At 39.3% G+C, this 17117-nt stretch overlaps 1 protein-coding gene across 1 annotated transcript; it reads left to right on the forward strand.

The window, feature by feature from the left end:
* Positions 1 to 15177: 15177 nt before the first annotated feature.
* On the forward strand, positions 15178 to 16232 carry LOC131416649 (olfactory receptor 1G1). The gene has a single exon (XM_058559308.1). It carries the CDS (start codon positions 15291 to 15293, stop codon positions 16230 to 16232), a length of 942 nt encoding a protein of 313 aa, XP_058415291.1. The 5' UTR covers positions 15178 to 15290.
* The last annotated feature ends 885 nt before the right edge of the window (positions 16233 to 17117 follow it).

A 17117-nucleotide genomic window follows, 5' to 3' on the forward strand; every position in this document is an offset into this window, starting at 1 on the left:
ATATGGTATTTGTCTTTCTCCGTCTGACTTATTTCACTTAGCATAATATCCTCAAGGTCCATCCATGTTGTCACAAATGGCACAATTTCATCTTAATGGCTGAGTAGTAGTCCATTGTATATATATACCACATCTTTTTTTATCCATTCATCTGTTGATGGGCACTTAGGTTGCTTCCAAGTCTTGGCTTTTGTGAATCATGCTGCAATGAAAATAAGGGTGCATATATGTTTTTGAATCAGTGTTTTCATGTTCTTTGGATACAAGAAGAGGAGTAGCTGGATTGTATGGCAGTTCTATTTTTAATTTTTCGAAAAATCTCCATACTGTTTTCTCACAGTGGCTGCACCAGTTGGCATTCCCACCAGCAGTGTATGAGGGTTCTCTTTTCTCCACATCCTCTCTGACACTCGTTATTTCTTGTCTTTTTAATAATAGCCATTCTGACGGGTGCAAGGTGATATCTCATTGCAGTTTTGATTTGCATTTCCCTAATAATTAGTGATGTTGCACACTTTTCGTGTGCCTGTTGGCCAGCTCTATATATTCTTTGGAAAAATTCTGTTTATATCCTCTGCCCATTTTTCGATTGGGCTGTTTGTTTTTTTGCTGTTGAGTTGTATGAGTTCTTTATACATTTTGGAAATTAACTCCTTGTCAGATATATGGTTTGCAAATATTTTCTCCCAATTGGTGGGTTGCCTTTTCATTTTTTTGATGGTTTCCTTTGCTGGGCAGAAGTTTTTTAGTTCAGTGTAGTCCCATTTGTTTATTTTTTCTTTTGTTTCCCTTGCCTGAAGAGACATGGTATTCGAAATGATACTGCTAAGAACAATGTCAAAGAGTGTACTGCTTATGTTTTCCTCTAGAAGTTTTATGGTTTCAGATCTTACATTCAAGTCTTTAATCCATTTTGAGTCAATTTTTGTGTAGGGTATAAGATAATGATCCACTTTCATTCTTCTGCATGTGGCTGTCCAGTTTTCCCAACACCATTTATTGAAGAGACTTTCCTTTCTCCATTGTATGTTCTTGGCTCCTTTGTCGAAGATTAGCTGTCCATAGATGTGTGGTTTTATTTCTGGGCTCTCAGTTCTATTCCAGTGATCTGTGTATCTTTTTTTCTGTCTGTACCATGCTGTTTTGATTACTATAGCTTTGTAGTATATTTTGAAATCAAGGAGTGTGATACCTCCAGCTTTGTTCTTTTTTCTCAGGATTGCTTTGGATATTTGGGGTCTTTTGTTGTTCCATATAAATTTTAGGATTCTTTGTTCTATTTCCATGAAAAACGTCATTGGGATTATGATTGGGATTGCATTGAATCTGTAGATTGCTTTAGGCAATATGGACATTTTAACTATGTTTATTCTTCCAGTCCATGAGCACAGAATATCTTTTCATTTCTTTATGTCTTCTTTGATTTCTTTCATTAATATCTTATAGTTTTCAATGTATAGGGCTTTCATCTCCTTGGTTAAATTTATTCCTAAGTATTTTATTCTCTTTGTGGTAATTGTAACTGGGACTGTACCCTTGATTTCTCTTTCTGCTACTTCATTGTTAGTGTATAGAAATGCAACTGATTTTTGTATGCTGATTTTGTACCTTGCAACTTTTCTGTATTCGTTAATTATTTCTAATAATTTTCTGTTGGATTCTTTAGGGTTTTCTATATAGAATCATATCATCCACAAATAGTGACAGTTTTACTTACTCCTTTCCAATGTGGATCCATTTCATTTCTTTTTCTTGCCTATTTGCTCTGGTTCAAACTTCCAGTACTATGTTAAATAAAAGCGGTGAAAGTGGACACCCTTGTCTTGTTCCTGTTCTCAGAGGAATGGTCTTCGGTTTTTCACCACTGAGTATGCTGTTGGCTGTGAGTTTGTTATATATGGCCTTTATTATGTTGAGGTACTTTCCTTCTATACCCATTTGGTTGAGAATTTTTATCATAAATGGATGTTGAATCTTGTCAAATGCTTTCTCTGCCTCTATTGGGATGATCATGTGATTTTTAGTCTTCATTTTGTTAATGTAGTGTATCACTTGATTGATTTGCAGATGTTGAACCACCCCTGCATCCCTGGAATAAATCCCCACTTGATCATGGCATATAATCCTTTTAACGTATTTTTGTATTCAATTTGCTAATATTTTGTTGAGGATTTTTGCATCTATGTTCACTGGCAATATTGGCCTGTAGTTTTCTTTTTTTATATTGTCCTTGTCTGGTTTTGGTATCAGGGTAATGTGGCCTCATAGAATGAGTTAGAAAGCATCCATCCTCTTCAATTTTTTGGAAGAGTTTGAGAAGGATAGGTATTAAATCTTCTTTGAATGTTTGGTAGAATTCACCAGTGAAGCCGTCTGGTCTTGGACTTTTCTTTTTTGGGAGGTTTTTTATTACAGTTTCAATCTCTTTACTTGTGGTTGGTCTATTCAGATTCTCTATTTCTTCTTGATGCAGTCTTGAGAGGTTGTATGATTCTAAGAATTTGTCCATTTCTTCTAGGTTATCCAATTTGTTGGCGTATAGCTTTTTATAGTATTCTCTTATAATACTTTGTATTTCTGTGGTATCTATTATAATTTTTCCTTTTTCATTTCTGATTTTATTTATTTGAGTCTTCTGTCTTTTTTTCTAAGTGCGCCTGGCTAAGGGTTTGTTAATTTTTTTTATCCTTTCAAAGAACCAGCTCTTAGTTTCATTGATCCTTTTTATTGTTTTTTTTTTTTTTTTGGTCTCTATTTCATTTATTTCTGTTCTGATTTTTATTATTTCCTTCATTCTACTGACTTTAGGCTTTATTTGTTCTTCTTTTTCCACTTCTTTTACATATAGTGCAAGATTGTTCATTTGAAATTTTTCTTGTTTTTTGAGGTAGGCCTATATTACAATAAACTTCCCACTTAGTACTGCTTTTGCTACATCCCATAGGTTTTGGTATGTTGTGTTTTCATTTTCGTTTGTCTCCAGGTATTTTTTTATTTATCCTTTGATTTCTTCATTGATCCAATAGTTGTTCAGTAGCATGTTGTTTAGTCTCCAATATTTATGACTTTTCCAGCTTTCTTCTTGTAGTCAATTTCTAATTTCATACCATTGTGGTCAGACAAGATGCTTGATATGATTTCAGTCTTCTTAAATTTATTAAGACTTTTTTTGTTTCCTAAAGTGTGGTCTATCTTTGAGAGTATTCCATGTGCATTGAGAAGAATGTGTATTCTACTGCTTTTAGATGGAATGTTCTATATATATCTATTAAGTTCATCTGGTCTAGAGTTTCGTTTTTTTCTTTGTTGACTTTTTGTCTGCATGATCTATCCGTTGATGTAAGTGGGATGCTAAAGTCCCCTACTATTATTGCGTTGCTGTCAATCTCTCCCTTTAGGTCTGTTAATAGTTGCTTTACATACTTTGGTGCGCCTATGTTAGGTGCATATGTGTTAACAAGTATTACATTTTCTTGGTGGAATGTCCCTTTTATCTCTATATAATGTTTATCTTTGTCTCTTTTTACCTTTTTTGTCTTGAGTATATTTTGTGTGATCTAAGTATAGCTACACCTGCTTTCTTTTGGTTGCCATTTGCTTTGAGTAGTATCTTCCATCACTTCACTCTGAGCTTATGTGTTTCTTTAAAGCTAAGATGTGTCTCCTGGAGGCAGCATATTGTTGGGTCTTGGTTTTTAACCCATCCCACCACTCTGTGTCTTTGTGTGTGTGTGTGTGAAGAAGAATGGCCCTGAACTAACATCTGTTGCCAATCCTCCTCTTTTTGCTGAGAAGGATTGGCCGTGAGCTAACATCTGTGCCCATCTTCCTCCATTTTTGTATGTGGGTCACCACCACAGCATGGCTTGATGAGTGGTGCATAAGTCTGTGCCCAGGATTTGAACCTGTGAACCCCACGTCACCAAAGCAGAGCACACAAACTGAACCACTATGCCACTGGGCCAGCCCCTACTCTGTGTCTTTTGGTTGATGAATTCAATCCATTTACATTTAGAGTGATTACTGATATATGAGGGCTTATTACTGCCCTTTTATCTTTTGTTTTCTGCTTGTTCTATATTTCCTTTGTTTATTTTTCCTTGTATTTCTGTCTACCATTTCAGTTTGGTGATTTTCTGTGACAGTTTTCTCAGTTTTCTCTTTATTTATGATTTGTGACTCTGTTCTGATTTTTTGTTTTGTGGTTACCATGAGGTTTGTATAAAATATCTCATAGAGGAGATAGGCCTTTTTCTGCTGGTAGCATCTTATATCCATTAGCCTAGGCAGGTTCCATCCTTTTCCTCTTGCCCCTCTATGTTTTTCTTGCCACATATTATCCATTTTTGTGTTGTGAGCTTGAGACCAAATTGAAGTGGTTATAGTTATTTTTGATGCTTTCTTTCCCTTTAGCCTTTGTGTTATAATTAAGTGTTTACTAACCTATTCTGATATAGCATTGCAATTTTCTGATTCTGTCTGTCTATTTTTCACCTTGCTCAAAGCTCTGTAAACCTCTGCCTTTTTGTTTCAGGTAGGAGGGCTCCTTTCAACGTTTCTTCTAAGACAAGTCTAGTGGCGATGAACTCTCTCAGCTTTTGTTTGTCTGGGAAAGCCTTTATTTCTCCTTTATATCTGAAGGATAACTTTGCTGGATAGAGTATTCTTGGCTGATAGTTTTTGTCTTTCAGTATTTTGAATATATCATTCCACTCTCTCTTAGCCTCAGGTTTCTGCTGAGAAATCCACTGATAGCATGATGGGGGTTCCTTTTTAAGTTATTTTCTTCTCTCTGGCCATGCTTAACATTCGTTCTTTGTCATTGACTTTTGACAGCTTTAATACAATATGCCTTGAAGAGGTCTTTTTGCATTGAGATAATTAGGCATTCTATTAGCTTCGTGTACTTGTATATCCAGTTCCTTCCCCATGTTGGGAAGTTCTCAGCTATTGTTTCTTTGAATAAGCTCTCTGCTCCTTTCTCCTTCTCTTCTCCTTCTGGGATACCTATTATCCTTATGTTGCTTTTCATAACTGAGTCAGATATGTCTCATAGAATTTCTTCATTTTTTTTTTAATCTTAGTTCTCTCTCCTCTTCCACCTGAATCGTTTCTAACTTCAAGCTCACTAACTCCCTCTTCCATATGGTCTACTCTATTTTCAATGTTTTCTACTTTATTCTTCATCTCATTAATTGTGTCCTTCATCTCCAGAATTTCTGTTTGGTGTTTTCTTGGAGTTTCAATCTCTTCAGTGAGGTACTCCTTCTGTTCATTAATTTTATTCCTGAGTTCATTGAACTGTCCTCTGAGTTTTCTTGTAACTTGTTGAATTTCTTCATGAAAGATATTTTGAACTCTCTGTCAGTTAGATTGTAATTTTCTGTGATTTCAAGTCTGATTTCTGGAGAGTTGTCATTTTCTTACTGTTCTGCCATGTTACTGTAGTTCTTGATGGTACTTGAAGACTTGATCCTCTGCTGGCACATTTGTGGTGGTAAACATCTTTCATGTTTGGGTAAGGCTGGTTACTTTGGTTCTGAGCTGCTTCTGGCTGTATTTGAGAGCCTGCACTTTCCACCCTCCAATGCATCTGCCAGAGGCATCATCAGTGCCCTCTTTGTGCTGCTTGTGCCTTGAGTGCTGGTGCCTTGCTGCTTCCAATGTCACTACAGTCTCAGGCATTGCCACAGGGGTCACCAGGCTGCAAGCATTTCTGCTGCTTCTGGGGCAGCCTGGGTCTCATATTCCCCTACTGGATCTCCACTGGCTCTCCATGGGTTCTCTATAGGCTCAGGTGCTGCTGCCCCTTGCACCACCTATGCTGCTGCTCCAAGATTATCTGGGGTTGCTGGCGGCACTGCTTTGAGGGGCACTGGGTTCATGGGTGTCACTGCCACTGCCGGGGGTATGCAGCCCCCACTGCTGGTAAAGCAGTGTCAGGGGTGCTGCCACTGGGGGCTGCATCACAGGTTCCACTGTGGCTCCTGAAGCCTCAGGTCACAGGTGCCACCTGCCACTGCTTCAGGAGGGGCAGGGGCTGCGCCATGAGTGTTGTTGCTGGTCCTGCAGCCTCTGGTCCCTGGTGTGTGCCATCATGCTTTTTAAAACTTCAGATCAGGGCACCCCACCCCTGCTGAGGTGATCCACCTTTTGGACGTTGTCTTTCCTGCTGGAAAGACTGGCGCCACCACCAGGGGAGAGGGAGGAGTCTGGGTTTCTGGCACTGATCTGTATCCTGAAGCCTTAGGACATGTGTGTGCCACCCACCACCACAGGAGGGGGCAGGGGCTAAGCTGTGAGTGCCATCCCTGCCCTGTTTGCTGGCGTGCACTGGTGTGAGGATCCACATTTTTGATCACTGCTGCCGGGGTGGGGAGGATTGCTTCCCTAGTTCCAATACCCCTGGAGGTCCAGTCTACCCACAGTCAGATGTATAGGCGCATGGATCTCTCAGACATTCTGGTGTGCTGTGCAGGGAGTTCTTTGTTGGTCAATGGATGTACAACTGGTTGTAACTTAGAGGGAAGAGACAAAGGGAACAGCTCACTCCACCGTGATACTGATATCACTCTCTAATTTCACTTCTTTTAAATTTATTGATATATATTTTATGGCTCACTGTATGCTCTATCTCTGTTAGCATTCCATTTGCACTTTAAAAGAACGTATATTGTGCACTTGTTGGCCATAGTGTTATATAAACATCAAGCAGGTTGGTATTATTGTAAATCATATCTGTATCTTCACTGTTTTTGTTCTTTGCTTTAGTGGTCCTATAAATTTCTGTGGAGGTGATCTGTAAAAACCTCCATGTGGATTTTTCCATTTCTTCCTTTACTTCAGTCCCTTTTCACTTAACGTGCTATGAGGTTTTTTTTATTAGACCCGTTCACATTTGTTTGTTATGACTTCCTGATGAATTGACTATTTTATCATTATGAAAAGTCACTATCTATAATCTGGTAATATTTTTGTCTTGAAGTCTATCTGATATTAACAGAACCATTTGAGCTTTCTTGTGTATATAGTTTGCATGATATATCTTTTTCCATTCATTTATTTTCAACCTATATCTCCTTCTTTTCATTAAAATATTTCTCTTGTAGGCAGCATATAATTGGGTCTTGCTTTTTATTCATTATTTAATTGTTTGGTCCATCATTATCTATACTAATTATTATTATAGTTGAATTTTGGTCTCCCTTTTATTTATTTGTTTTGTTTGCCCTCTTTGTTTTTAGTTCCTCTGTGCCTCCCTTTTCTAATTTTTCATCACTTGAATCTTTTTTGTAATTCCTATTTAGTTTATCTATTGCCTTCTTAGTTATTCCTCTTTGACTTTTTTGTTGTTGTTGTTGTTGTTGCTCTGGGATTTCAATAGTATACATCCTTATCTTTTTTGCAGTCCATTGACATTTAATATCATACCACTTCGTGTAAAATGTAGAAGTCTTGCATTTGCGTAGTTCCATTTACCTCTCCACCACCTGCCATTTGCTATAGTTGTCGTACATATAACATCTCCATACATTACAAACTACCTAAATCAGTGTTATAATATTTCTTTAAATTGTCACATGTACTTTAAAGAAATTAAGAAGAAGATATAGTATTTTATATTTGCCTAGATATTTACTATTTATGACACTCCTCATTCCTTCCTAAAAATCCAAGTTTTTATATGATATTACTTCCCTTAAGCCTGAAGAATTTTCTTTAAGTATTTCTTATAGTTCAAGTGTGCTGGCAAATAATTCTCTCAGTTTTCTTTATCTTAAATTTATCTTCATTCATCCTTCATTCCAGAAGGATATTTTCACTGGATATAGAATTTTGGGTTGATAGTTGGTTTGGGTTTTGTTTGTTTATCTTTTGGGACTTAAAGATATTTTCCACTGTTTTCTGGTCCCCTTTTTTTTTAATTTAATTTAATTTTTTTTTTTGATGAGGAAGATTGGCCCTGAGCTAACATCCATGCCCATCTTCCTCTATTTTGTATGTTGAATGCCTCCACAGCATGGCTTGATGAGTGGTGTGTAGGCCCGCACCCAGAATCCGAACTCACAGACCCCGGGCCGCTGAAGCAAAGCACCCGAACTTAACCACTATGCCATCGGGCCAGCTCCAGGTCTCCATCATTTTTGATGAGAAGTCAACAGTAATTTAAATCACTATTCTCCTGTATGTAAACTCTCATTTTCTCTGGCTGCTTTCAGAATATTTATTTATCAGCAGTTTGACTATGATGTGCCTGTGTGTACTTTTCTTCTTATTCATCCTGTTTTGGGTTCAATGATCTTCTTGAATCTGTAAATTACATCTCTATATACTTGGGGAAATGTTGGTTATTTCTTCAAATATTTTTTATCCTTAAAAACCTCCATTCTCAGGGTCGGCTCAGTGGTGTAGTGGTTAAGTTCGTGCACTCTGCTTTGGCTGCAAGGGGTTCGCAGGTTTGGATCCCAGGCACGGACCTATGCACTGCTTATTAAGCCAAGCTGTGGCAGTGTCCCACATACAAAGCAGAGGAATATGGGCACAGATGTTAGCCCAGGGCCAATCTTCCTCAGCAAAAAGAGGAGGATTGGCAATGGATGTTAGCTCAGGGCTAATCTTCCTCATCAAAAAAAATATATATCTCCACTCTCTCCTTCCTAGACTCTAATTACACATATATTATAACTTTACATACTGTCACATGTGCTCCTAAGGCTTTGTTAATTTTTGTTCAATAATTTTCCCCTCTAGTTTCAGATTACATACTTTATATTTATCAATCTTCAAGTTCACTGACTCCCTTTGTCATCTCATCTGTGCTGTTAAGGCCAGTCAATGTATTTTTATTTCAAATAATTGTAATTTTCAGTTCTAGCATTTCTATTTGGTTATTTTTTTAAAGTTTTAATTTTTCTGCTGAGATTTTCTATAATTTTATTCATTGGTTGCATATTTTCCTTTACCTCATGGAGCATAGTTATAATAGCTGCTTTAAAATCTTTATCTGGTAATTATAACATCTGAGTCATCTTATGTTTGGTCTCCATTGAATGTCTTTTCTCTTGAGAATGGCTCCTGTTTTTGAGTTTCGTCATATGTCTAGTAATTTTTAATTACTGGACATTGTGAATATTATATTACGGAGACTTTGGATTATGTTATATTTTTCCAAAAATGTTGGGGTTTGTTTGATTCCTTGTTTGTTTCAGCAGGAACATAACTTGGCTGAAAACGAACTAAAAATCCTTTCTCTTGGGCAGAAGCTCAAATCTCAACTCAATTCTGTTATCCTTAGCTGGAACCTGTCCCATGCGTGAGTGATTCAGAGGTCATTAAGATGAATAAACTGGGGCTTTGAGAACTCGAGAAACTTTTCCAGGTTCACAGGGCTAGAATTAAGTCCCAGGCTATCTGACTCCAGAACTTGCAGTCTTTTGTGACCACGTTATGCCTCTCTAGGTACAGGACTGAGAAAGAAAGATAAACGGGCCTTTGGAGGTGTTAATCTGGTCAAACTGAAGAACCGTGTGTTCGATTTGGGTTCTCTTTATGTTCTACCTCTCCAGTCTAAGAAAAGAGGAAGTGGTACAGGAAGATGGACTCAGCACAGATCATTTTTCTAGCTCCAACACCTGCACTGCTCTCTTCCCCATTTCTATCAATTCAGCTGTGTCAGTTGCCATTCCTCTTCGGTCAATGGATTCTGAGCACCCTGCTTAAAGGACCAGTTCACTCTTTTCCTTTTGCCCATGGTAAAAAAAAAAAAATAAAAATTTAACTACACTTTTTTCCACATGGAATTATGTTGTTAATAATTTTGTTCAATAAAATGGAATAATGTATTTAAACCACTAGATTACTGATTTAAGGGTATATCTTACCAGCACTTCTATAACACAAGAGAGATTGGCCACTGTTCCAAAGAGACTCCAAGAATAACCCATATTCCCAGGTCACTCATAATCTGTGCTTCCTTAGTCTCTGTCCCTGATTAGATGAACTTAGTGAACAGGGGCTATTATGTGACCGTTTCTACAGGAGAAAGAAGAGATTCCATTTGCTGTATGTCATTTCAGTTTCCACCTGCCCCGTTGATCTGTTCATGCAACATCTCCAAGGATAGGAATCAGGTTGCTGGCACATGCCCTGATAAGTAATGCCCAGTTTCTTATCTCTGGTCTCCCCAGCCCCAAGGAGGTATAAGTAGTTCAAGCTGGACTGCACCAACATAACCTTAACCTGGACTAGAATTATCATATCTAGAAGAAGACAACATAGCAAGGTACTCTCTGAGCCAACAGTGGTTCACCTCATCTGACCTTTCTCTTGAAGATAAAGGCCTCTATCTACACTTCCCTGAAAAGTCCCAGAAAAAAATTACAAGGCTAAATGAAGCAACCAAAGCTTACTTAGCTATCTTGCTAGTGACTGGAATGCTAGGATCCTGCTGAAACCACAGAGGTGTCATGAACAGGTCCCTAATGCCTTGGCCTCTCCTGGACCAGCTCACAGCAGGGACACAGCACTGAATTATCTAATCCTCTTGGGTTTTGGGTACTTCACTGAATTAATTATCTTCAATTTAACAGATCTTGAAATTGATCCAACCAACAGCCAAGAAGAGCATACCCTTAATTCCAAGGGTGCTGATGAAATTACAAAAACAAGTTTTTCGTGGGTTCTGTGAACAACTAAAAGGGACAGACACTAGCAGCAAATTCTGAAATAAATAGGAAAGGGATGCTATGTGGTTGTTATTAGGCTCTATGTGGTGATCTGTGAATGCAGCTTCCCAGGATGACATATACTGGCATGATCATAATCTTAATCTGGAGCTCTTGCCCGTTTTTGTCAGAATGGACAAAAACAAAAAGTTCCCTAATACTGCGAGACAAAAGGAGAAATCTGAGGAGATCCAGTGATGGCAAGAATCATTATTCAGCATATCCAGAGCATGAAGCAAATTTCCTTTTGGTGCATTTTAAGGGAGTTTCTGTCACCTTCTTCTAACTACCCACAAGAGGAGGGATGTATGTGAAGCAGACAGAAGTCTGCCGGTAACATCATCAGTGATTGGCAAGAGCATCCAGGTAAGACCTAAGAGAGGAAGATACATGGCTCCATTTTGCTTCTTTTTTCTCCCTTTTCTCCTCTTCCCATCCCACCCTGTGGTCAGTTGGAAGCCTATCTCTCACAAACAGTCCTGTAACGACAATGATGATACTGTGCTGCTTTAGGGCCCAAAAGACACAGAGACCCAGGTCTTTAAAATCTTACAGACAATGCAAGTCATTGCGCTATAAGGAGAAGAGAGCACAGGAACCAACAGTGACTTTTCTCCAAATAATTCCATGATGATCCTTTTCACTCAACCTCCAGCCTCTGCAGGAGACACACATGCACTCACACACCCACACATATGCACAAACACACACATGCATGCCCACGTACTGCATTAAGGCATTAAAAGGATGTGACTCCAACCAAACAAGGTTCCCTGATGTTTACGGAATCTCCAGCAAAGAGAGCTGCGTTATACTGCACTGTCTTCCATTTTATACATTTTATGAGCCCATGGTTTCATTTTGGGGAATGGTTTCCTTTATTAATTTATTTTTCTATAAGTAGTATATTCACATGGTTCAAACTTCAAAATGTGCTAAAAGGTACACATGAAAATCTCTCTCCCTCTCCTGTGCCTGATCCACCCAATTCCCTTACCTCCAACAAGTAATCACTGTTACTGGTTTCCTGTTTATTCTCCCAGAGATCTTTAACGAGCATATTAACCAACAAAATACATCTTATTTGGGGAGGTGGGGTTAAAATGTTTATACTTGGGACCAATATGGGAATAGGAGTTTGAGATATGTCCTGATCACTCAGTCCCCCACCACTACCTTACTCCCTCTGTTTTTAACCTTATAACTTTTACTTCTTTTCATCCCTGAATATTTATTTCCTCATCAGTGGGGAATATGGGTTCTCTAAATTTCATTTTTGTTTTCAAATTTGAACCTGAGTCCAGAGGGCATCCAAGTTAAGTTCGCCAAAAATTATAACCACTCAACCACAGAAAATTTATGTGTTAAAACAGCACACAGCTAATATAAGAAAGAATTCATTTTGAGTGGTAGGAGTTATATTTTATCACAAGCCTGGAAAAATGCCCACTGACCCCATGTGAAAAGGAATGACAGTGCATTGAATGAGTTTTATGTTTGGATGAAGTTCTGGATATTTGTATGACAAGAGATGGACTAAAAGTTGGGACTAAACTATAGCAAACAGGGAAAGAAAAGAGGAAGTAAGGTCTCTGGTATATGGCTTGGGGAGCTAAGAGGAAAACTGGCTGCAGAATTTGGACTGAGGTTTCTGCCTCTGCCGAGCCCGAAATAGTCAAGAGACCAGGTTGAGGAGAGTGGAGATTCTGAGGCCTTTTCTATCTGCCTTAAATCAACGAGAGTTCTCTGTGCTGAGTGAGGGAGAGGTGAGGGTCAGCTTTGGGCAGGGGAAAAGGCAACAGCTGTTGAAACCAGGGAGCCACGGAAATGAGTGTGCTCAGAAGGGGCATCGGGAGAGGTCAACCACTGCAGCTATGTACGAATACACACTGAGCCCCACTCACCCATCCACTACACCAAGAGCTCACCCACTCACTACACCAAGAGCCCTGTCTACACGGTATGGGAAATACAGAGTCTAATAACACAGGCCCTGAGTAGTGTGGGGACTTTTGAGACAGTTGCAGAAACATCATCTATTATGATTACATTTTGGCCAATTGCACGCAAGCAGGCGACCTTGGAAATTTCAGGTGCTAGCAAAATTCAGTGATTTAAGGAAACCATGTTGGGGTGGAAAGAGCACGGTGTTGGAATTCAACAGTTGAGGCTAGATCCAGGTTCTGCCTTTGCGGGATGTGACTTAAAGGTTAGTGATTATTTATTCATTTTTCTATTGGGGGGTGTCCTTTACTCATTAATTAAAATTATTAACTACTCTTTTAAGAATATTAATTCTTTTTATAATATGTGTTGAAAATACCTTCCTGCTTTTTTGCTTGCCTGTTTACTTTGTGTGTGTTCTTTTTCTTTAAAAGGAGAATTTTAAAATTTAATTTGATTCAACTAATTTTCTTTTCCTTTATTTTTGCTTCCATTGTTTTTTACTTAGAAAGACCATCCTTGTCCTGAGTTCAAATAACTTTTGTGCTATGTTTTCTTCTGGTTGCTTTATACTTATATCTGTAGATATAATGCCACATGAAATTTACACAGTAAACACTGTGAGGTATGAATCTAAATTAATTTACCTCAAAGAGTTAACCAGCATGTCCCAGCACCATTTGTTCAGTCTCTCTTCCCTTTGCTACCAGTTGGCAATGCCACCTTTAGCGGCCAAAATCTAAAGTATATTGTGCTCTGTCTCTGGGCTTTCTATTTTTTCCTTTGATGGCTTTTTAATGAGGAAGGGGAGCAGCATGCCACAAGTCCTGGGGTATCTACATACAAGAGAAAGATAGCTTGGTGGGAAATATCCATGGTCATTGAGAGAATAAGACACAAGATGCCACTATTGCTTGGTGAGTAGTCATTCCAGCGGGTACAACCAGGGCCGACAGATTCATAGGATGTGCTTAACTTTGGAGGGAAAAAAGTTGAATGGTGGAAAACCAACTCTGTGGGTTAATTCCTCAGCTGAAACACTGTTTCATTCCCAGAATTTCACCTGGAAAGAGTGCGTTTGCTTTGTTTGACATCTTTATGTCTCTGTAACCACGTTTCCTACATAGTCCTGTGGCCAGGACTTTATTAACTGAAAGCTATGTGTGAAACTACTAACAAAAAGGTTCAGGCTGTTCCCTCTGCCTGATATTACCTCTATCCAATCTTCCTTTCCATTCTTTCTATTCTGTGGGTCTTATTTACTGAGCACTATGTTGTATCAGGCTCAGAGCTAACGCTAGATTTCAAAGATGAAAAAGATAGGAACCTTCTCTGTCTACTCTCAATCATGCTCACAGTCGAATGGAGGACACAGACAAGTAAATAAATGGTCACAATCCAGAATGACACATGCTGTGATGTGAGAGGCACAGGGGCAGGAGGGGCATGAATCTGAGTTTCGTGTAAGAGGGTAAGTCAGGAGAGGCTTCCTAGAAGAAGTGACACTTAAGCTGAGATCTTAAGTTTGGCTCATCTGATGAATGAGAGAGGGAAGACTATTCCAGGCCAAGAAAATAAGATGGGCAAAAGCCCAAAGGTTAGAAAATATCTGGATCTCTTAAATAATTGAAAGTATAATTGGTGCATAGGGTGTGGAGTGGATAAGGGAACTCCGAGAGGAATTAGAAATGTCTATGATAAATGCCAGTATGATCAAGGGCCTTCAGGCCATATTAAGCAGTTTAGAGTTTATTCTGAGAGTGACGAGGAGCCCCTGAAGGATTTTTCAGGTGGATTGACAAAATCAGGTATGATTTTTAGAAAGCTCATCCACTCTGTGGGTGAGGAGACCAGATGGCAGGTGGTTATACCTGGAGGCAAGGAGAACAATTGCCCAAATTTAAGTGATAAATGATAGTGCCCAGAACAATGGTGGTGGCAGCTGGGACTGAAGGCAGTGAGTAAATAGAGAGAAATGGGTAAATTTTAGCTATATTGAGAAAGTAAAATTGCCAGGATCTGGTGGTATTTGGATACAGACAGGGAGGAAGAAAAACGGGTCAATAATGACACCCAGGTTTCTGGCCAGACCAGCTGTGTTGCTAGTGGTGATAATGATTTCAGCATTAAATATGCTTTTTAATAAATGCCAATTCTGAAACCCCTTTTCCAATAGCTATGCTTTTTGAAGTATTAGGAAAACATGCTAAAGACTTTTTGAACTGTGAAGTCTTAGGATGGATTCATGTCATAATGTCCACATGAACACCACAAGAATTAGACCAACAAACACCTCCAGCCTAGCCCAAAAATATATGTATTGGATTAACGCTTATATAATAAAGTAAAAAAAAAAAAAAAAAGAAAAGAAAAAAGAACCTCTTCTCCCATTGCAGACAACTCCTTGGTTTCCCACAGCACCAGGCACAGGCATTTGCAGATATTAAGTTAAACTATATGAGACTGCCATTTTTGTAGGTCCCAAGCAATTAAATATTGGATATTTCATATGATTCAACCTCACAGTAGAAGATCAACATTGGAGTGTTGTACAGTTTTCAGAGCTCACAGTCCAGGGCTTATCAACTTGATTCAATTAACCCAACATTCTGATTACAGAAAATGGGATGGGAAAACCTAACCGACATCTCGGAATTTTTCCTCCTGGGGCTCTCCGAACAGCCAGAGCAGCAAGAGGTCCTCTTTGGGCTGTTCCTGTCCGTGTACCTGGTCACGGTGGTGGGCAACCTCCTCATCATTCTGGCCATCATCGCTGATGCTCACCTCCACACTCCCATGTACTTCTTCCTGGCCAACCTCTCCCTTGCTGACACCTGCTTTGTGTCTACCACTGTCCCCAAGATGCTGGCAAACATATGGACCCAGAATCAGGTCATCTCGTATGCAGGGTGTCTATCACAACTGTATTTTTTCATGCTGTTTGTGATGCTGGAGGCATTCCTCTTGGCCGTCATGGCCTACGACCGCTATGTGGCCATATGCCACCCACTCCATTACATCATGGTCATGAGCCCTGAGCTCTGTGTCCTCCTAGTGTCTACATCCTGGATCATGAACGCCCTCCACTCTCTCCTACACACGCTCCTTATGAACAGCCTGTCCTTCTGTGAAGACCACAAGATCCCACACTTCTTCTGTGACATCAACCCCCTTCTGAGTCTGTCCTGCGCAGACCCCTTCATCAATGAGCTGGTGATCTTCACCACTGGGGGTCTTGCAGGCCTAGTTTGTGTGCTTTGCCTGATTATCTTTTATGCATACATTTTCTTGACCATCCTAAAGATCCCATCAGCTCAGGGAAAGCGGAAAGCCTTTTCCACCTGCAGCTCTCATCTCTCTGTGGTCTCTCTATTCTTTGGAACTTCTTTTTGTGTTTATTTCAGTCCACCCTCCACCCGCTCAGCACAGATGGACACAGTTGCATCAGTGATGTACACAGTGGTAACCCCGATGCTAAATCCTTTTATCTATAGTTTGAGGAATAGAGACATCAAGTCTTCCCTGACAAAGCTAATTTGGGTTAAGAAAATTCATTTGTATTAGTGGTAGTGACTTCACATCCAGTATGGGGGTCTCCAACTAATTGCATTCATCACATTAAGTAGTGAAGAATGAGAGAGGGAGAGAAAGTGGAGACCTCTCTTCCAGGACCTGTGATCTGAACTTGAAATATTCATGTCTAAGCTTCAAGACTACATCAGAACAAACCCATCATCAGGTCAATATCATTAGCTTAAGTTCTTACAATATTAATATTCTAAAATCATAGCCATTCAGATTTATCATATAATAAAGCATGTGCTTGAATACTTTTGAAACAACATGAGACAGCTCATTCCCAAAATAAGGGAATATCTGATTGTGCTGTTGTATGTGGCCAAGAATAAACTCCAGGAAAGATAACTTTGCCCACCATTGCTGTGACCTTGGTGACCTGGATCTCTACCAACAGTGTTTTTGACACTGGGACTCCCCATGTCTGTGAAGCCGCCGTGTTGAAAGAATAGAAACCAGGACTGGAAAGGGTTTGATGAGAGTGGAGTCTTTACACAGACGTACTGCAGTATTTAACCAGGCATCCAAGGCCTCCATTCCTCCTACCGCCTTAAATTTCATATGAAAACTTCATTTTTATCTTTGGGGCAAATTTTTCCAAGTCAGTTTCATCTTTGTGGCCCCAATAGTTCCACTTGGCATAATGCCTGGCACTGCTAACATGTGCTAAATCTTACTGGCACGGTTGCAATCATAAGTTAGGGGCCAGGAAAGAATGATTTTATGGACACTTCATAATCTCCTACCTGAGTGATTGAAACTCCCTCCTAGATGATCTTCAGTCCTCTGTCTCTCCCCACCCCATCCATTCTGCACACCACAATCATATTAATCTTCATAGAAAATGAAGATCACCATTAACCTATCAGAAAT

This window comes from Diceros bicornis, chromosome 18 (genome assembly GCF_020826845.1).
Source record: "Diceros bicornis minor isolate mBicDic1 chromosome 18, mDicBic1.mat.cur, whole genome shotgun sequence".
In the NCBI taxonomy this organism is placed as follows: Eukaryota; Metazoa; Chordata; class Mammalia; order Perissodactyla; family Rhinocerotidae; genus Diceros; species Diceros bicornis.

Excerpts from the sequence above, each read along its gene's own strand:
- LOC131416649 (XM_058559308.1), top strand. The coding sequence starts at position 15,291 with ATGGGATGGGAAAACCTAACCGACATCTCGGAATTTTTCCTCCTGGGG.